At 55.1% G+C, this 21,515-nt stretch overlaps 1 protein-coding gene across 1 annotated transcript in view; it reads left to right on the top strand.

The window, feature by feature from the left end:
* Positions 1-19,542, top strand: part of PRICKLE2 (prickle planar cell polarity protein 2) — a 117,610-nt gene extending 98,068 nt beyond the window's left edge. Inside the window, exons 7-9 of the mRNA XM_067303433.1 lie at positions 997-1,183; positions 3,881-4,747; positions 16,677-19,542. Coding sequence (XP_067159534.1) covers positions 997-1,183; positions 3,881-4,747; positions 16,677-17,545 — 1,923 coding nt within the window. The 3' untranslated portion in view covers positions 17,546-19,542. The remainder of the gene's footprint in view (positions 1-996; positions 1,184-3,880; positions 4,748-16,676) is intronic.
* Positions 19,543-21,515: the final 1,973 nt, after the last annotated feature.

The following is a 21,515-nucleotide window of genomic DNA, read 5'->3' as shown; positions in this document are numbered from 1 at the left end:
ATCCAATTAAATTTGTAATGTTACCAGTAAAAAAAACAACTCCTAACCATTCAACTGGCTCTATTTCTTGGTGGTTTAGGCTGGGCAATTTTTCTTCATGTACTTTTTATCCTTGCAAATTCTCATACAAATCTTTCATTCGGCTTCTTTAACGCTCACTTCTTCCATTAAAAGATCCAGCGCTAATTGCAAGGAGGAGTAACCCAGAAGTGCGGAGAGGAGAGGTTGCTGGGTGAGGGGGGCCGGGGCAGAGCTGCAGGAGCAGAGCCAGGCCCCTGCTCGCTTTCCCACCCCATCTCTGCTCGCCACGTGGGGACAGGAGACGGAGACAGCCAGCAAGCATCTGCTTCAGCCGTTTCAGGTGGCTGCTGCACTAGCCCGCTCTTGGCTGTGCTCTGTGCCTCAGTTTCCCCACTGGTGTAGTGACTCTTGCCACCTTTCTAAAAGGAGATGGGGAAGAGCCGTGTACGCTGTCCTCTCTCCCTTCCTGAGAAGTGCCGTTTTTCACTGTTTTCCATCCTTTGTGCTCAGGTTCCCTGTCTCAGTGATGGGTAGACGTGTTTTAATAAATGGCTGTCCTGTTGTTTGAGAGTCCGCCAGATCAATAAGTTGTTTATAAGCGTGTTTATTACCGCGATCGATCCCTTCTACTGCTGTACTTCTGAGCACCCTTAGGACACGTTACGGGGAGGCGTTCATTAACGCTTTATAATCCGTTCGCTAATGCAGTCCTAAGGTACTTGCATTTTAATGCGAAGCTCCTCTGGGAACAGTTTCCTTGGGAAATGACCGGTGCAAATCTGCCTAAAGCCAAACCAAGCGAGATTCCCGGCGGGTCGGGTGCAAAATGCAGAGGTTCGCAGCCCGGCTGCGGGGCTGGAGCCAAGGGGCGCAGCGGGGACCAGCCCGCAGAAGCCAGGCAGGTCCGTGTCCACGTCCTGGCTCCCCTCGCCGACTGCAATTGCGCGCTGTGTTTCTTTTCTTCCCCTCCTCCAGATCATTTTTGCCGACGAATGCACCGAGGCCGAAGGGAGACACTGGCACATGAAGCACTTTTGCTGTTTTGAATGTGAAACGGTGCTGGGGGGCCAGCGGTACATCATGAAGGACGGCCGGCCGTACTGCTGCAGCTGCTTCGAGTCCCTGTACGCCGAGTACTGCGACACCTGCGCCCAGCACATCGGTACGGCGCCGCCGCGGGGACCAGAGCCGGGGGCGGGGGGCAGCCTGGGGACACCCAAGGGACATCCCAAAATCTCGGTGCGCACATACCCACCGGGGCTTGTCACGCGCTTATGCCAGGTTTTGCACCACCCCGACTGAGCCCCGGTGGAGGGGAGCAGCGCAGAGCTGCAGGCACGGCCGGCCCGGTCCCACGGTGGGACATCTCCAGGGCCCGGTACCTGCTCCGCTCCTGGCGTGTGAGGAGGAGGACTCGGGTGCTGCAGAGCCTCGCTCCTCTCTGGGAAGCTGCAGCTCTCCCTGCTTTTCCAGGGGTGAAAAGCGAGGGCATATTTTATCCCTGTTTTGTGGCGGGAGAGGGATTTGTTGAAACAAGGAGGAATATCAGAGAGCAACCTCAGGAACTATTATAACTAGTGAAAGCTTTCTCAGTTCTGCATCTCCCTCTCTCTGCCTAATTTGTGTGCTTTTTTTTTTTCTTTTAAATAGCATTTTCCTTTAAACAGCCTGGCTCTTTTAATTTCGGACTCTTACCAGCCAAGCTTGCTAAAGAATTGCATGGCTTAATGAGCTACTAGGCGGGAAAGATGTTTATTCATTAGGAATCATTATTGTTTCTATTTGCCTTTTTTTTAATTAACCCACAGATAGATGTTCTCAGACAAACAGAAATAATGCATCGGAGCCGATCTACGGTTCCGGAACAAGGAGATTCAATGCTTTAAAGTGTATTTTGTACTAGGGCCTAGCTGCTTTTTCCCGCTATGCACGGGTACGTTACACCGCGTTGTAAATGAGGCTCCTCTCGCAGTGGTTGAGGCGGGCTTTGAAGCAATCTTCCTGCGCTCCGCAACCTGTTTGCTGCTTTGCCGAGTGTTTAAATGCATTTGCAGGCCCAGGTGCACAGAGAGCCCTTTGGTCTGTCCGTCTGGGTGAGCTCCCGCGTTCGCGCAGCGCTCGAGTAATTCGCAGGCTGAAGGGAGAGGGAAAAAAAAAAGGGTTTTGCTCACGTGCAGCGGCCAGATGGCAAGGGAGAAGTCTCAGGGCTCCAGCAAAACGCTTGGAGGACATGTTCGCTTCGACCTGTCGCGCCTCCCTCCCCGAAGCTCGGCTGCTGCGCGGTGAAGAGCAGCTGTGCGGCTGCTCCCGCGCTCGCCCCTCTTGCCTCTGCCCCATCTGTTGCCTTGCCCGTCCTCCGCCGGGCTCGCGGGCACGGCCGAGTTGCCCCGACTGGCCGTTAGAGGACAAGAAACGATGAAGCCGGGTTACCCTGTGCTTGCAAGGAGCTGCGTGCAACCGCGGGGGCTCAGCTTGGGCGAGGCTGAGCCGGTGCCGTAGCTGGATGGGGGCTGCGCGTGTCGGCTTTGCGGGACGGAGACGCTGTCTTGCTGTACGGCTGCTCATTTCGCGCGAAGAGGGACTGCAGCCATTTCGCGCAAGGCACTGCACTGCAGACTGCGAGGAGTAGCCACTGAAGGTTGCTCTTAACAGCCGTATAAATTAGAGCTAAGCGTGCGCCTGTGACTTTTAAGAATGGGATTGTACGTTAGAGTCACCGGGTGAGGAAAACGCGCTCCTTTTTCCCTGAGACGCCTGCAGGTGACCGAGCAGGGAGCTGATCGCATCCCGCCCACTGTCTTCTCCCTCTTTTCACTCCTTATATAAAAGCATTTCGCTCGTTATAAAGGGAAGAAAAAAAATAACCAATCGTGCTAAAGCACATTTAGCTTGGAACGAAGCGGGCCGTTATCGGAGTGTTGGTTTCCAAATCCCCTGGCGGCACCGGTCGCCGTGGGCTGCGCCGCGTGTACCAGCCCGCGCTGCGCCCGCGTGCCCGGCCCCGCGCAGCCCGCACCTGACGTGCCAGCGACCCGGGTAGCGGGGATGCGGGGCGGTTCGGCGCCGGCTTTGGAGTACGGCGACGAGCTGGAGAGAATTCCCCGGTAAATACGGGGTAATCAGTGCTACTGCACCTACAGCCGCTCTGCCCCGCGGCGGTGATGACCCTGGGGTTTTGCTTGCCGGGGACAGAGTCGCTTTGTCAGGCCCCCAATGACTTAATTCCTTCCCTTCGGCCCAGGAGGGGTCGAAACCCGGCTGGGAGGTGAGGGGACTCGCCCAGGTGCCGGGGGCGACCTCCTTCCCCTCTCCTTTGGGTGCACCCTCTCCGTTAAAATGAAGTTTGGACGGAAACTCGGTGGGGAACGGAGCAGCGAGGGACGGGGTATGCGATCCCCTTCTGCTACGCAGTTACGAAGGCAGCACAAATTCCCCTTCACGGTTTGGTTGGAGATTTTTTCTGTTTTTTTAAAACAGTCAGCATATTATTGCTTTGACTTCAAGACCTTTATGGAGAACTTCTTGCATTCCTCTGCTTTATGATCGGAAATATCCCCATTTAATATGAAATAGCCTTGAGGCTCGATTCTGCTGCCTTTTCCAACATTGAGTAACTCCGCAGCAAAAGCCTGGAACCTGCAAAGAATTAGAAATGGGCTTAGTTTCACTCACTGGAGAAACCCCACCGAAGCCCTTTCGAAAGCGAGCCCGGGTATGTATCGCTCATATGGGACGGCTGCTCAACACGAGTGTTAAGTGCAGCGGTAAGTGATGGGCACATAAAGTTTCAGGAAGGGAGCGCTTAACGTCCAATATGTGGCTTAATCCTGACGCTTTCTGTGTGGTTTCCCCCCTCAAGGTATCGACCAAGGCCAGATGACGTACGACGGTCAACACTGGCACGCCACCGAGACCTGTTTCTGCTGCGCTCAGTGCAAGAAGTCCCTCCTGGGCCGGCCGTTCCTCCCCAAGCAAGGGCAGATATTCTGCTCCCGGGCGTGCAGCGTCGGCGACGACCCCAACGGCTCGGACTCGTCGGATTCGGCGTTTCAGAACGCGAGGGCGAAGGAATCCCGCCGCAGCGCCAAAATCGGCAAGAACAAAGGGAAGGCCGAGGAGAGCATGCTGAACCAGTGCGGCCAGCTGCAGGTGACCTCGAACCGCCTTTCCACCGACGTGGATCCGCTCTCGCTGCAGATGGACTTGCTGAGCCTCTCCAGTCAGACGCCCAGCCTCAACAGAGAGCACCTGTGGAGGAGCAGGGAGGAGCTCTATCACTACGGGAATAAAATGGAGCAGAGTCAGTCCCAAAGCCCTCTGCAGCTTCTCAGCCAATGCAATATAAGGACCTCGTATAACCCCAGCCAGGTGCCAGCCTCCCAGCCAGACTTATGGGCTAAACACTTCAGCAACCCAAAGAGAAGTTCCTCGCTGGCAATGAAGGGCCACAGCAGCAGCTTCATCCAGGACTGCAGAGACGACTACTATTCGGGAAGGCTTCGCTCGCAGGAGAGCTACAGCGATATGTCCAACCAGAGCTTCCCCGAGACCAGAGGAAGCATGAAAGTCCCAAAGTACGAAGAAGACGAAGAGGAAGGCGGGATGCCGACACAGCAGTGTCGGACCCGGCATCCCATCAACGCACTTAAGTTCACGGAGGACCTCACGCCCACGGAGCAGACCCCGCGGGGCTCCATGGAGTCCCTCGCGCTTTCCAACGCCACAGGTACGTCAGCCCGGAGCAGCGCGGGCGGCTGGGACGGGAAGCTTTCCCTGGCTCGGTGGGAGCGGACTGGCAGAGCCTGGGAGCAGGCACGGGAGTGCGTTCAGGTGATGATCAAAGGTTTGGGCTGCTCCTGGGGCCTGACAGCCTAATTGCCTTTGTAGTGCGCAAAAACAGCCTGCAGCCCCGCGGCGCAGAGCGAGGAGGAGTTTCCCGAGCCGAGTCGAGCGGGCTCACCGGCCGCCGTGCCAAAGGGAAACGCAGGGAGCCAGCAGTGGAAAGGGGAAAGCGTTTGCATGCGATCCGAGCCGGTGCGCTTGACGAGGCTGTGTGTACTCTGGGCCGGCGCCACGCTGGGTGTGCGCCCGCGTACCTCTGATACACGTGTCTTCCCATTAAGGCTAAACATAACCGAAACATTTCCTCCCTCCGCCAGGGATCTCCCAGGTTTCTCTTTAAACACAACAGGGTGAGGCTGATGGGTTGCTTTGCCTCCTGATTCGCTGGTGCTCCCTGCACGCTCGGAGGCTTAAATAAACATTTTCAGTAATACAGAAACCTCTGCTTGTTTCCCCGTTTAAAAAAAAAGAAGAAAGGACTCCTCCCTTGAGCTGCGCTAAGGCCTTTGCAAGCGCGGCCGCCCCGCGGAGGCTGAGCGCTCGGTGCCGCAGCGCTGCCTGCCGGGACCCCGGCGGTCGTGCGTGGCACCGCTGGCTTGCTGCGCTTGCTTGTTTACCCAACACAGCGCTTTATAGGTGGTTGGCCTTTCCGCATAGTTCAAAACAAATGTTTCCAAGCTCTTTAATCCTCCCCTTTGTAAAGAGGGGGAAGAACCAAGGCCAACTGCTAAAGCAGAGACAGATTCCAGCGTTCAGCATCTAAAGAACTGCTGCAAGCAGCCACTGAGGGCTAAAACTATTTTTAAATACTTTGAAGTAGGCGCAGTTAACCCCTTTTGCATGTTACGCAGTTGTCAAGCATGTTACTAGTTAAGACAGATTCCTTCCCCTTTATACGCAGCTCTTGTTCTCGTCTTCTCATCCTGTTGTAGGGAAAAAAATCGGGCAAGACGCTTTTCCGGTCCAACCGTGCCCTTTTCCCATGAGTGCCTCCTAATGAAATATTCTGTAGCCATCTTTCTCCAAATGTGTTTTGTTTTCATTTTGTGGTTGCAGGAATGCATGTATGTGCATTAAAAGCGAATCCAGTGGGTATCTGGTCTGCAGACAGGCTTTGGGCTCAGTTCAGAGCCCCGCGCGACCGTGTTTTTCTTGAGCCTACAGTAGTTTACGTTTTCGGATGACTGCGCTAATCTGGCACAACTAACGTCTTTTGCTCCAGAGTCCCTAAGCAGAAAACTTCTTGGAAAAGAAAATCCCAAATCTGGTGTGTTCGCCAGAGATACTGGCTCGCTTTCTTCTCCCCTCCCCCAGCGCTTTCCCGCTTGAGCCAAGCATTGTATGGATTTGTGCATGCCCTGCACCCTGCAAAATCGAGTCCGTCCTTCCCACTTTCATCCCGCAGCGAGCAGCCTGGAGGGTGCTCGAAGCCTGGAGCGTGTCCCACGCGTGTGCCCAGGCTGAGCTGGCGTGTCGGCGGCGTTGTCCCGGTGCCTCCCAGCCCTGCACCGGGGTTTGCAGCCATCTCCGTGGTCAGCCACAATTTCCCTAACCGGCAAAGGTGGGGGACGAGGAGCTAACGGGATGGAGGGGGGGGTTGCTCAAGCAGCTTGGATATCTGCAGGAAAAGAAGAGACGTGACGTGGAGAGGGAGTCGGGAATCGTTCTCAGGAACGAGGTTCTCGGAAGCAAAGCCTCAAGTTTCAAAAGCGGCTCCTGTTGTTAAGACCCGTGTTGTGCAAACCCCGTCGGTACAAAGAGTCTTGAGCAACCGCGGGCTCGTGTGAGCAATGCATGAGCATGGAGGTGATTGTTTCATACTTTGGAGATTAAGTGTAACAAGATATCAAGGACACAGGTCAAGAGACAAGAAACTTAGCAACTTGTATTCGGGCGAAAACTCATTCTGCCTTGCATTTTAGAAGCCCCTTTCTAAAACGCTGGGAGGGAGATCTGTCCAAGGCACCCGGCTTCCATATGTACTTAAAACACAAATTTCCTTGCAGACGGTGTCAGTGTTAATGACTCTGTTCTTTCCTGCTTTTTGGAGAAGTTGCTCAGCATGATGAGGCTTGTAATGAATTTAAGCAGTACCTCTGAAGAGTGAGGTGATAACATTTTTATTAATGCCTGAGATCTAGTAATTTTTCCTGCTTTGGAAGCCGGCTCCGCTCAAGCTCCGGGGCTGGGCACTGCGATAATAACAGGCAGCTCCTCCAGCGGAGAGCGTCGCGGACAAAGGGAGGGAATCATTATCCCGTTTAATAGGCAGCATTTGAGGACAGAGGGATTTGCTGACCTGCCCACGAGCATTTTTTTTTTGGAGCTCAGGCGCAAAGCAGCTGTTCAGCTGCAGCCCTAGCTGCCGTGTGCATTCGGCGGCGGGGGTCTCCCCTCTCCGGCGCCAGGACGCGGGGTGCAGCACCCCGCCGCTCCGCTCCGCGGCGTTCCCTGCTCCCGCGACGGCCGAGCCTGGCCGTCGGAGGCGCTCAGCCGGGGCCCCCTGCAACGCAAGCTCCGTGGTAAATACTTTGCAAATGAAAACCAGGCTTGCTCCAGAGAGCTCTTTTCCACATGCCGGGCTCCCATAAGTTGCACTCGGGAAGCACGCAGGGTCCTCCAGCGAATTCGTTTGGTGACTTCCACCCAGCAAGGAGCTCCAGGCTTTCAGTCACGCCAAGAAAACAAGTCCCTTTGAGTTACTAACTCCGCGCGGTTGCTCCGCCTCCTGAAATGAAATAATTAACACTGAATCCGTCTGATATTTTTATGGCATCGCTGAAAACGTTCTGTTTTTACAGGGAGCTGAAGGGCAAACAATCCCCGACCTGCAGAGCACATGTTACAAGCTGACTGATTCCTTCCTGGCAGCGGGTTTCGCTGTGATGTTTCTATCACAGCTCAACCACTAATTAGCTGGAGATGTCAGTGAGAGCAGAGGACAGCCGAGCGGTGGCTGTCGTCCCTGTCCCCTGCACAGAAGGCTGCCTCCTGCGACCACGCGTTGTCCCGGTAGTATTTTTAATACGTTCAGCAGCGTTGAGACCCTCCGGGCGCGCGCGCGGGGGGCATCGCGGTGCAGCGGGTTGCCCGTCTCCGGGAGCTCGGCCTGGGAAGTGCCCCGAAACGGAGGCGCTCCCTGGTGCGCTCGGCGGTGTCCGCGCCCGCACCTCCCCTCCGTCCGCAGCGGCCGGTGGCCTCCGGGAGGGCTGCGCTCGGGCTGAGTCGGCCGCCCGCTTTGGAGCGCGCGTGGTGACGTCCGAACCGGGCGTCCGTCCTCGAGTTACGTTAGGTCTGCGCTTAAGCGCGTCGGGGGGCCCCGGGGACCCCAAGGCTCCTGCGCCCCTTCGCCGGCAAGGTGGCTTGTCCTCCTGGAGCGGACGCCGGCAGGGCCGGGCAGGCGGCGCGTGCGAGCCGGGGCGGTTGGGATCGCTGCTCTCCCACAAGAATTAAGTGACGTCCTAGGGAGCGTCTTCCTAACGAGGCTCCGCTTAATCGCTTTAAAGCGAGCTCCTCGCGAGAGACGTGCGGCAGCACGTTGAGCCTGTGTTCGTGGGCGCTCGCCCCGACGCGCTCGGCCGCGACCCGCTGTCGCACCGTGGCTGTTCGTGCATTAGCGGGGACCCCAGTTAGGCACCGGAATTTAAGCCGTAACCGTCCTTTTGCTTTGTTTCCGGGTTTAAGTTAGACGGCAGCATCTCCGTCCCCCCCGGCTGTGCTTGTGTAATCCCCGCGGACGTGATGGATGCGAACGCCGCCCGTGGCAAAGGGGGAGAGGCTGCTGCCCGTCGGTCTCAGCTCTCCTTTCCCTTCGCGCTTGTGTTTGGCAGTCGCGTCTGCGGCGCTCGGGCGAGCCGGCCGGGGTCGAAGCGCGCGGACGGGCTCGGGGCGCTGCGGGACGAGGAGCCCTCGGGCGCTGAGGGCGCGCTGGCTCGCGGGCGGCCGCGTTGGGAGCGTCCCTGGGAAGCCCGGCCCTCGGGGCTGCTTCGGGATGCTCAGCTGAGACCTGGAAACGTTTCCCGGCTCTGCTTCCAAGAGAGCTACTTCTCGCTGTATTTTATCTTGTATGCTTGATTTCCTTTGGCTGCTTTTGATTTTTTTCCTTTGTTTTTTTCAATGGCATTAGCAACAGTACAAAGCAGCGGTACTGCAGCAGTGTCGGCACCCTAGCTCCCTTCATTAAGCAATCAGGACGAGCCCATCCAGGGATTTTTTTCTCATGGGAAGGAGTGTGATCCTGCCAGAGGTTAATCATTTCCCAGAGGATACTCAATCTGGTACAGACCGACCCCAAGGTCTGTGGTGTTCCCAGAGCGGTGCTAGTCCACGGGGTGCTTGCATCGGCCTCTGAAAAGGCTATGGAAGCGCGGTATGTGCCTAGCAGCCGAATTAGAAATCAGAAGCTGATCTCTGCTGATTCCAAGCAGCCATTTCCACAGCATGCCAGCTGGTCTAATAGCCCGCTTAAGAAAGTACCTGCAGGCTCAATTTTATTCTCCCGTAGCAGTCTGTTTGTGTGCTGCTTGCAGAGAGCAGGAGTGTTTTGGAGGGAAGGTCACATTGAATGGTGGCACTGGCATATGCCGAAGGAGAGATAGACTTTAAGTATTCCTTGAGAAAATGAGTCTGGTCAAGGATAACAGCAGAGCTTCATGCCCCCCCTCTCATCTGTTTTAGGTATAAATCCAGGAAAAAAAGCTGTTAAACTGGTGCAGTTACAGTGGGGAATGTAATTTCGCATGTATGGCACAAGTTTTTCTTATCATCCTTATCGTAAGATGCCCAAAGGCCCCAACTAGCTTGTTTTGCCAGGACTAAACAACTGTGATATATCCAGAAAAGAGAGAGATGTATGAATGCACATGTATCATCTCTGATCCTTGCAAGACTGATTTGCAAAAAGGGACCTGACTGCTTAGTTTGTCTCCATTCCCCTTTTCTTCCTCAATGTTAGGAGAGGTTGGAAGCTGTAAAACAACAACAACCAAAAAACCCCCAAAAAACTGTTTATCTTTGTTTTTGTAGTACAGATGAAGGACCTGGACGTATTTTCCAGATGTGTTCAATGGCTCAGCCTCTCCCTGCATTGAGAGTTTGGGGGCAGCTCCTAAAAATCCCACTTCCGGGCCCAAATTCTTCCTGCCCGCTAAGATGGAGGGTGGTACGGAGGCACCAGGGGCAAGCTGTCTGAGCCAGGGAGCAGGTCCCCAGCCTCGTGTCCTCAGCGGTGAGTGGATGGTCTACAGCTTGCAGGCACCACCACGACCTGACAGTGCTTCTCTCTCTTGCCTGGACTGGAGAGGGAGGCTGCCCTAGACACGTCCGTTGAGGTGGGAGAGTCCCAAAATAACCTTTTTTCTCTTATTCTGTCCTTTTCCCTAAGGTGCTAGGCTTGCTGGCACTGGGAGACAGAAGCCACCATCCAAGAGGGATCATAAAATGAGGTCATTGCACCACTTGGTATTATGTGCAGATAGGCCTTTAGCGCCATTTGGCTGGTTTTGACTTTTCCTAACAAAAAGGAGACTCCCGGCTCTCCGGCATGCTCCCAACACCCCCCTTTCCCCCAGGCACGGGCAGTAATATTGCTTTGGAGCCATTCGGCAGGACGGCTGGTGGGGTTCGTTGCAACGTAGAGACCCCGGCATGCCGTCCCTGCACCCAAGGCGGGCAGTTTCAAAACCCAACCTGTGAAGACAGAGGTTCTCCTTCCACCATGGCTGGGCACCGTGGGAGCGCTGGGGCTGCAGACAGGCATAAAACCCCCACTGGTAGCGCACCGGCAGTGGAGGAACTTGGCCTGAGCGTGCCCCCATATTGCAGCGAACGGAGGCTGCCCGGGGCAGAAGGAAAGGGGGATTGCAAGGGGATTGCAGGGGGGCTGCAAGGGGATTGCCAAGTTTCACTCTAACTGCTTGCCCAGGCGGCACCGGGATAGGGACTTGCTTTCGGAGAGCCAGACGGAGGGACTGGCTGGGCATGAAGTGCACCCCAAAATCCTTGGGATCTGCAGGAAGCGGCCACACACTGAGATGTGTTGGGACCTCCATCCGCTTGGCAGGCGCGACGGCTCTGCCCGCGCTACCAGGCTGCCTGCCTTCGCCCTGCGCCACGTCCGCTTCCAGCGCTTTGCAGTTATAGAACCGCTCTGCTTCGCTGCTGCAGCTCCCGAGGTCGGGCAGGAGGGAGACGACGCCGAGCCGTAAACAAATCACGGGCACGGCAGTTTCGCCTAAGTTCCCTTTAAATTCTCAGGGCCGGGCTGCAAACATATCCCGTGTCACGGGGAGAGATGGGGCCCCGGCGCGGCAGGGCTGGAAGCGAGAGATGCCGGACCGCTGGGCTGGGACGGGAGCCGCTGCCGCTCTGCCGTCGTTCGCCGAGTGTTTTAACAGCTCCTCGTCCGTGCAGCCTGCAGCCCCGGCTTAGCAGAGCGCGCGCTGAAGCCGGTGAGAGTCAAGCAGGTGCGCCTGCTTTGTCGTGGCGGGGTTTCAGCGGCGGTACGTCCAAGGAATAGCAGCAGGTTGCGTGTTCGGCTGTTATTTTGCGTGGGGATGCGCTGCTGTAAGACGGGCGGAGGGCTGCGGTGGGACTGCGGGAGGATCCCACCGCACATCCTTCGCGAGGCACCGGCCTCGGTGCAGGAGGCGACATGCCTTCCCCGCTCGTTTAAGGGCTAACGCGCCCCCACGGACGGCTCGCAAGGATGAGGGGGAAAGGGCCGGAGAGCTGTGCAGTAAAAGCCGGCTCACACCGTGGGCTGCAGCAAGCCTCCGGCTCCCCCGGACGGTCTTTTGGAGCAGATTCTTGGATTTCCTTATTAGAAAAATAGCCGCCGCGTGGCAGGGTCTCCCTCGCGCTCCCTTTTGTCCAGGTTGGTGCTCAATCAGATCGTTAACTGTGCTCCCCCGTGAAACACTTCGTTAAGAGGCAGCTACAGCGGCCGTAAATAAATATGGGTAATTCAAGAAGATGGGGCCTCAATTCGGTCTTTAAATTTGGCTTTAAAATGCAAGGTGACTGAAGGGAAGGTCCGTTTCCCAGCGTTAATGGCTGCGGAGGATGGCAGACCCGAAACCACCCCGCTTTTGCCCCTGGAACCTGTCACCTTGGCGTGGGGTGTGACGAGCGGCCGGGTGCTCAGCGGGGCACCCGCGGCTCCACCTCTGCTTCGGTCCTTTCCTCCCCGAAACCTGCCCCTTGGGGCTAAGCCTTGCTTTCTCCGCAGGTCCTCTTTTCTCGGTGTCTGAACGTTTTTGCTGCTGTTCTCGGGGCTTTTCCCATCTTTCTGCTGCCCTTCCCTTGCGGCTGCGGTTGGCCAGGCGACGGATCGGCAGAGCTGCGCCAAAGCCGTGCTGGCTGCAAGAGGCCAGGCACTGCGCATAGTACCGCTGCAAGCCGGGATGGCGGTTTGCATGCGCTGAAGTGGTCCGTGCTCAGCAGTTTCCTCCAGCATCGCATTTAGCAGACTTCTGACTGTCTTTATTTCCATCCCCTGGGCTCTCCGCAGTCTTTCCCAACACACAGGCCGATGCTCGACCGACCTGTTCTGAAAATCCTCCTGTGACGGAGCCTCTCCAGGCGATCTTTGCGGTGATTATATAGGGAGATACTCTTCTCTGAGCTGAATTTTCCTTGCAGTAATTCGGTGGACATGGAGAATAATGCGTTCCCCTCCTCTCTGCAAGCATTCTTCTGTATTTGAAAGCTGTTATTATATCCCCTTCAGCCTTCGCTTTGCTAGACTAAACAACCCCTGTTCTTTCAAACTTTCCTCCTAGGTCATGTTTTCTAGATCACATTTTTTAGACAAATTGTTATTGCTGTCCCCTGAACTCTCTCCAGACAGGCGGGAGCGCTCTTGGCGCGGTCCCGCTGCTCCTTGCCGAGGCTTTACGGCTCCACGGGGAGCGGAAGGAGTTATTTCCCGTGCTCCGAAAGACCAACCTGGCCCTCGGCAGGGAGAAGGCATCTCCTGCTCTTGGTGCATCCTTGCAGCTCCCTCGGGAGGTCTTAGCCCCCCTCGCCCCAGCGTGAACGTGAAGTTAAGGCTGGGAGCACCTTTACTCGGCATGGGTTGGAAGTCACATCCTCGACCTGGAGCCTGGTGCTCTGTGACCACAAAGGCTACGCAGAGCTCTGAGTATCTGCAGTGGTGCTGTGCAAAGAAATCTTGGCTTGCAAATGGGTGAAAGGCATCCCTATTACAGATAAAAACAAATTTGGGCATCTCCAGACTAAGTCAGTTTTGTAAGACAGAAGCGAAGGGAACTTTTTCTTTCCGCTGAGGTTCACCTCATTCCCTCCTGTGGTGCAAGCGCTCCTTTGACTTTGCTTCAAACAGAGTGGGAAAATTCAACCGTGGCAAGCGGCGTGAAATGCGGGACACTTCTTAAATGGATTTAGTTTAGACTTGGCCAAGCTCATCTCAGAAGTGAAACGTCTCTGATGCTTCCCCCTCTTCCTCCTGGCCTCCGTGTGGGCGGCAGCGGGGCTAAGCTTTCTCCCAAGGGGGGTTCGGGGGAGACAGCAGGGTCAGAGCCGCAGCAGCCGGGGGCCGGGGGTGGCCCTCGGCAGTGTTTCCGATGGCCCCGGCCACGTGATTTTCTGGGTGAGTTGCTGCTGGAGCGCTTGAGGTGTGCGCGTGGAGCCTGCCAAGCGTGCTTGGAAAGACACCTTTCTTTGGCCCTCTGCAAGGGAAAAGTCTCCCGCTCTTTTAGATGCAGAAATTAAGGTATCTGGCTGATCTCGGGCTTGCTTCGTTGTACTCTGCCGAGGGTGCGCGCTATTGCACCCTTAGGTCCGTTCGCTGGTGACCCTGGTATAGGTGCTCAGTGCTGGATTCGGGTTACAATCAACGTTTTCCCGGCGATTCCAGATCTTAAAAATGCGTGTGCTTAATTATCATCAGGCCATCTGGGTGAACAGCCAAAATGTCCCCCGGACCTAATAATGGCTGATTAAACCTTGCAGTGTGAGCTGTCCCTCGTTCGAAATGGTTTCCCTGCGCGCTGGCCAGCGCTTTGAGGAGCAGAAGCAAAAGCGCCTGCTGTACGCGGTGCAGGGCGCTGGCAAGGGGACCGGGGACCCGGGGCTCTTGCAGAAACCCAACATGCGAAGCGCTGGGTCTGCCTTCCCCATCTGCAGCTGCAAGTGAATCTGTGGAGTTGCCCGCACCAAAATTGCAAAAAAGGCCAGGAAATGGAGATCAGCCCTCATATCACTTAAACAGTTCCCAGTCAAAGCATGGAAGCTGTGTTGGAGGGTAGCAGAGCGCAGAGTTATTCCTGGCCACCCGTGTCCCTGAGGCGCCCAGCACACAAGGCTGCTCCTCCCAGCATGTCCCCGAAGAGCACCCGTGGTGGCAAGGCAAGGGCCATCATCGCAGCTCCCCTGTACCTCGGGACTCTCGCCGGCCCGGCACGGCTGCTCCAGATGTCCCCGAGAGCTCGTTTCCCTTAGCTGTCGTCTGACAGATCCGATTAAGGCCCCATTCAGCCGTCGGCAGCCGGGATGCAAATTCAGACGGGCTCCACCGGGAATCCCGCCGTTATCCCGTGAAGGAGTCGCCTCTCGCTCCCTGGGGGACGTTCAGCTCCTCCGTGACGACACGGAAGAGGCTGGGGAGGGAGGGGGAGCGACCAAGGTGGGAAACGGCGCAGGCGGGATCGAAACGCAGGAGACAGCAGCTCCGGCAGGGAGGAGGCGTTTGCCAGGATAATCCTCGCTCGCGTGGCGGCGGGGGGAAAGCGGGCAGGTGGCTGTGAGTCCCGCGGCGCAGGACTACCGCCAAGCAGCCGTGCCGGCGGGGAGGCTCAGGCGGCGGCAGGGCTGGTTTAACGCGCTTCCCACCAAAACCAGAGGTCGGGGTGGCTTCAGGAAGCCACGCGGCGGCCTTGGGAAGTGCGTCCTTTCCGAAACAAAATGTGGCTTTTTCCTTTCCTAACCCGGCCTCTCGCTTTTCCTCCTAGGGCATTCGGGGGTTGCCTTCGCTTAACTTTCCTCTGCGGTCATAAAATCGAGAAACATCTTGATTAAAGCAGAAAAGCAAACAAGCAGAGATTCTCACTTTATAACGTGGCTCCAGCAGCTGGGACTCGGGGAATAAAGCCAAACAGTGCAAGGGCTGGGATAAAATATTGACAGCGGGTTGTACTGAAGTGCCAGAGCCCTCACTGGTGCCACGGAGCAAAGGATGAGGCTGGGATGGGCACTTCTGAAAGACCTTTTTGACCATTTTTGCAGTATCCGTTGATCATTTTAAGGCCAAGTCCAAAGAAACACTGAACCAGACTGTAAGCAGGGTTGATAACGGCAGGCCTTGTTCTCGTTAATGTTTGGCAGGCGACAGCTAATGCCAAAGGAGCTGAGCTCTTGATGAAATGTAAGCAGCTTTTGTTAAGGGAAAAAGCAGTTTATTCTTGAATTGTGGACTGGGTTGTTGGTTTTTTTAATTAATTTACAAAGTCGTAAATTCTCGGCGATTGCATAAGGGGTGTGCGTCATGTTGAAAACCGTGCTGATGGTGCAGGGCGCTCAGGATTTGGTCTGCGCAGGGCGAGTGTCGAAGAACGGCGAGGAGAAGAGTGCCAAAGCAAACACTCTGCGTTTCGTTTGGGCTGGAATGTATTTCCTTTGAAAGAGCTTGCGAAATGTGCTGTCCTGAGCTTGTAATGCAAGCGCTCACTGCTGCCAGTCGTCAAGCCTACATGGAGATAGCCAGAAAATAGCCAGAAAACCCCCAGAAAGCCGGCCGGGGCCTGGGGAGAGGTGGGGAGAGCGGAGCGTCTCGCTCGTGGGAGGGTGCTGAGCTGCCTCCTCGCTTCTCCGCTGCCTGGTTGAAGGCTTCCCGGGCTGGAGGCTGATGGAAAGCACCTTGCAGGAGCTCAGGGCTTGCCGAGCATGCGGGGGAGCCCCAGCGGGCCGCTTTCCCAGGCAGGGAAGCTCATCGGGGCTACATGGAAAGCTGGAGCTGTCTCTCCTGGCTCCTCTCCAAGTCCGACTCCCTGGATATCTGCAGTGAGCTGCTCGCGACCTGACCCTCCAGCTCTTTTTCTTCCTACAGGGAACTCCAGTGGGTGGTCTCTGGCTTTGCTTGGTTTTTTGCTCCTTCTGAACCTCAAGCAGTGAGACACGCGGTGCCTGGGGACAGGCGCCTTCCCCTGGCCGGGAGGAGCCGTGGGAGGGCAGCTCGGTGGTGGTGCTGGACTAGCCCGTGTCCGTGCACGCCTGCCTTCTCCTGGCCAAGCTTAGGGCTGCGTTCAGATGGGCCTGTCACGTGTGTCACCCTGGGACCTGTGGCTCTGCAGCGTGGGGACGAGTCTGAATTAGTTGGTGGCCCTGTTTTCAGCTTTGTTCTTTATTAACTCCTTCAGAGCATGTCATCCTTGTGCAAGGTGTGGGCGCCGGATCATGGCACCCTAGTTATTTCAGCGTGCGGGAGACCTCAGGTTACCTCCGACGCATGAATTTGTCGCTGGGTATCACTAGTTATTCCTGTCAAGTCGCAGACAGCATAGACATATGGAGAAGGAAGTCATGAAAAGCATCTAACGTTCCTTGGAGTCCAATTCAAAACACCTTAAATTGGTGCGATTTCCCCAAAGGGGGAACCAGCTGCTTTCTTTAAAAAAAAATAAAAAATCAGCCTCTTGGGTGGCTCTTTAGGAGGGCATCTGAAAGACCAAGGTTTTTTTTAAAGCAGAAGTGCGCAGTCTCAGGCCAAAACCAGCTCTTCTTGCTGCGTCTCTGCCGACAGAAAACTCTCCTCCTTAACTCTCTTTCCTTTCCTCCTTTCCCCTTTCCCTGCGAAGGCCTCTCTGCAGACGGCGGAGCCAAGCGCCAGGAGCATCTCTCCAGGTTCTCGATGCCGGACCTGAGCAAAGACTCTGGCATGAACATCTCGGAGAAGATGAGCAACATGGGGACCCTGAATTCCTCCGTGCAGTTTCGAAGCGCCGAATCCGTCCGTAGCCTCTTGTCCGTGCAGCAGTACCAGGACATGGAGCCCAACCTGCACAACCTCGCCAGCCCCATCGGGTACCAAGAGCGGCCGTCGCACGGGCGGATGCACCAGAGCTTCGACTACGGCAGCGGGGTGCCCGGCAGCAAACTGGCCGCGCAGGACGGCGCCAGGCACACCCCCATGAGCGAGCGCACGCGCCGACGAACTAACCTGCGGGACGACGACCGGCATTACCGCCCGCACAGGCCTCGGCGGTCTCGCCGCTCCCGTTCGGATAACGCCCTCCACCTCGCCAGCGAGCAGTGCTGCCGGCTGAAGGAGCGGCCGTCCCTGCGAGCCAGGGAAGACTACGACCAGTTCATGCCCCAGAGGAGCTGCAGAGAGGCCAGGGAGCACGGTCCCCGCAGGGACGTCTACGGCCAGTGTCCGCGGACCGTGTCGGATCTCGCCTTGCAGAACCACCTGGGCGAGCGGTGGGGGCCCTACTTCGCCGAGTACGACTGGTGTTCGACCTGCTCCTCCTCCTCCGAGTCCGACAACGAAGGCTATTTCCTCGGGGAGCCGATTCCGCAACCCGCCCGGCTCCGGTACGTGACCAGCGAAGAGCTGCTGCACAAGTACGGCTCCTACAGCGTGCCCAAGTCCTCCACCTTGGGCGGCAGAGGACAGTTACACAGCCGGAAGAGGCAAAAGAGCAAAAACTGTATCATATCCTAATGGCATCCTTGCCGGGCACCTTCAGAGAATGTAAATTAACTCACAAACTTGCACTGTTTTAGATCATGTAAGCGCTTTTGTTGTAACAAAAAGACCTGAAGATTAGGGCTTTGTAAGAAGGTTGTAGACTGGCTTCTATAAATAGTCATAATCGTGGGCACGGTGAATATATTTTGCACATCTTACTTTGAGGAAAAAAAAAAAAAGTTCACTTTAGCCTGTAATATTTACCTAGTAGTTTTTCCTCTTTCTCCCAAATACTGCCACCCTTTAAAGTTTCGTTGGTCCATATGTTTTAGTTACCACTGTTTCCTATAACCATCAGTTCGCTAGTAGCTTTTGCTTTTCACCACGCTTTTGTTTTTCATTACCCATTTTGGTAAGTAATTTGTCTCTCAGACAGTGTGGGAGCCTAAGTTATTTCCATGATTGTTGTAAATGCAATGTAAATGAGAGTTTGGAGAAAATATTTTTGTATTTTGTAATATCAGAGGAATTTCTATATCTTAGGAGTCACTGGGAAAATGCATGCACATTCATAACTGTTTTCAGCCAGAGCTAAACAAATGGTACTTTGGAATCCCTTTTTCATTTCATCATCAGATTTCTTAAGTATATCAGTGAATTTTTGAGTTGTTATTTGTTTGAGGTTTTTTTAACTCTTTTTTTTTTTTAAGTTTGTTTTGTTTCCTGGTAAATGAAGAGAACATTTTCTGATTCATTAAATCTTGAAGAGGCCTCGGTGGCATTTTGAAGTCTGCTCACACCTGTGATTTTCAGGTACCGCTCTATCAGTCAAATACAGGAATCCTGACAGTTGCAAAAGTGACTTTTTTTTGTTAAACAGAAAAGACCAGAACTACCAAATGTCTGCAAAGTTGTAAATGACCAAAGCTGGAGAAGGAATTTTACATCTCTGTAGAGAATGCTGAAGTTACTAAACGTTGAACTATTATTTGGAGTAAATAAAAGTGTAATGGTGCAATTGTGTGATGTCAGCATGACGTTGTTTTGAATATAGACTTGTCTTATGGTGCTCTAGTTTCCTGGGTTATGTTAACTGCTGTTCATTACCAAGTGGAAGTTTCAATATTGCCTACTACCTAACGCGTTAAGAGAACGACTGCAAACTACTCCCAGCGGGCCTGGTCCTGCCCTGGCGAGGCGCCCTCGCCTCTCCGAGGCCGCTTCCCGCTGGGCGCTCGTTCCCAGGGCGGGATCAGGCCCCGATCCTGGAGCTAGAACAAACCGACGGAAGCATCGACACGGTCGAGTGTCATATAAATAGGGCTCAACTGTATTGTGTTATGGTGGATGTGAGTTTTTCTCTGTATGCTTTCAAACCATTGAGGTACTGGCGTGGAGCGGCGTCCCGGCGCCTCGCCCGGCCGGCCGGCCGGCGGAGGAGGAGGCCGGCGTCGCGCGGGATTGCGAACGAGCGCGGCTTCTCGCGGCCGTTCCCAGCCTCTGCTGCTGTGTTTTGGCACCCGGCTCCCCCCCGTTGCCGTCGGCGGAGCAGGAGCGTTGGCAAAGCGGCTCTCGGCCCCCGCGGATGCGGCGAGGCGCCGCGGCGGGGAGGGTTACGGAAACCTCCGCTTTGAGCCGCGCTGCTCCCGGGAGACGTGGCCCCGCTGCGCGGCACTCGTCCCGAAAGCTTTAGGAGCATCTCGGGCTGCCGGAGCGGCTCCGGAGAGCCGGCCCACCAGCCCCGGCCCCGTGGCGGAGGGGCTGGATGCGGCCCGCCGCGGGGCTGGCGCTGGCCCGGGCGCCCCGGCCGAGAGCGTGGGAGCAAAGCGTTGCCTCCTCAAAGCGGCAGGTGCCGGAGACCTTTGACGATGGATGTCTCCACACCACAGACTATTGCTAGGAATTTTTTTGTTGTTTGTAAAGGACAATGTGATAATTATTATTCCTTTAAAAAGAAAAAAAAAACAACACTTAAGTATATTTAAAAAAATGTTTTTTCCAGTTGGAATAAATGGAAATATTCATCCAAAGGGAAGAGTCTCGTGTGTATGTTTTTCTTTTTAAGGCGTGTTTGTTAGTTGCAAAGTGGAATAACTTCTTTTATTTACATTTATATATATTATAACTAAAGCCTAAGAACGAGCTCGGTCCCATCCCTGGCGTCACTGCGGTGGGCAAGGAAGCCCAGCGGAGGAGCAGTCCTCGGCGGCGGATCGGCCCGCTGCGCACAGCGCGCCTTCCCGACCGGTGCTGGGCTAGTGTGACCCTGATTGATTGATTTTGCAGTGTTAAAAAAGCCAAATCGTCACCAGGCGCTATTCAGTCTAGCTCAGCTGACACCCCTAGCAGGACTCCGGTTTACCCTGAATGAGACTTCAACCTGTAATTTATAAATAACAGCCTTTTTCTTACCAAGATCGCGGATCTGTAGATGTTTTCCAAAACAGGCCTGGTAAGTAGGGTAGGGGTATTGCTTCCAGTGACAAGTATGACACTAACTACGGGTTCTTAGATAACTGGCTTTTAATATGTGCAATTTAATTCATTGTCGCTGATTAAAGCACAATGAACGTTGTCTGTCACCAGATCGGAGGGCCTCGCGCGGCTGAGCCTCCCGAGGCCTTAACGCCCGAGCCGCGCAGCCGAGGGCGAAGAGCGAACCCCCAGCGCTGCTCCGCGCGGCTGCTTGGTGCCGCGCCGAAAAGCCGACGTTTGGCTGTTTTCCAAGGTGCGGAGGCTCGCTGGCCATCGGAGGTGGTGACTGCTACACCTTTTCCCCTGCAGTTGCTTAACGGCGCTCAGGTCCTGCATGGTGCCATAAGGTGACCGACGTTTTTAGTTCTTTGTAACACGAAGCGTAGGACGCACAGGGGACACGGGACATGAAAAGGGGATGTCACGTGCTGTTTCTTGGCTGGGTCTTGAAAAAAATGGCTAAAAACCTGGACACTTAGCACGCGTGCATGGAGAGAAGGGTAATTTAATTACCGCTGTCTGGGCGTTTTCCCCCGTGCGATGACGGGTACCAAGGCGGCTCCCCGAGGCGGCGGTGGTGCAGGGTCTCCCCACACCGGCGTCTGCCGCCGGAGAGGCCATCTCGGTGCTCTCTGCAGGCGGCTGGCGGTTAAACCAGCTTTAATATTTCCCCCGGGAGCAGAGCAGACAAAGCGGTGAGATGAGAATAGCCCAGGTGATGCTCCCCTCCACCGCGTCCTTTGCCCACACAACGCAGCGGTCTTGCATCACGTTTTAGAAGGACGGTGTCGGGAAACTACCAGGTCGGTAGGAATTTCAGCAATAAGAGTGCAAACCCAGGCTTCAAACCTTTTTTTTTTTTTTTTCTTTTTTCTTTTTGCATATGGCCTCCAGAAGTCCTCTATATGCTTCAGTGCATGAGGAAAGAATACGATCTTTTTTTTTGTTTGTTTGTTAGCCTACTCAGGCTGTGATTAAGCATTTCTGACAAACCCACTGAGCTTGAGGGATGGAGCTACAAGCCTGTAAAATGCGGCTCCGTAGCCATCTGGCCCTGCTGGTTTGCCTTTCTGCGCACGCGGTGTGCAGGGTCGCTGGCGCCTGGCGGGAGCAGGAGGGCACTCAGGCGTTTTTCTTTAATGTCTCGGAGAAATTCGTAACTTTGCTAAATGAAAAAAAAAATCGGATCAGGTGCATTACTTGCTGCCACAATTTTCTTCCATACGAGACGTGCGCGGCATTTCACTGGGGCTGGCGCCTTCCCTGGGGCTGCTTTAGGTGAAGGCAGCCGGGGCGGCATGGCGAGGCTCAGCCGGCGCGCACAGATGATCCAAGAGTTTCTGCTGGCTCTGTTAAAAAATAATAAAAATCTATAAATAAAAGACACAAAACATGATGGAAGAGGACAGACTACACGCCTGTGGGTGACAAGGCTGGGTTTTTCAGGGTTTCTTTTTCTCTGAAGGCGAAGCTGTGGGATGCTGCATGCTAGCTGCAGTATGGCACTGAGCAAGCGGTTTCCTCCATC

This window comes from Apteryx mantelli, chromosome 12, assembly GCF_036417845.1.
Source record: "Apteryx mantelli isolate bAptMan1 chromosome 12, bAptMan1.hap1, whole genome shotgun sequence".
Lineage (NCBI taxonomy): Eukaryota > Metazoa > Chordata > Aves > Apterygiformes > Apterygidae > Apteryx > Apteryx mantelli.
Note: the sequence above shows the minus strand (reverse complement) of the source record. Positions and strands in the feature narration are given on the sequence as shown.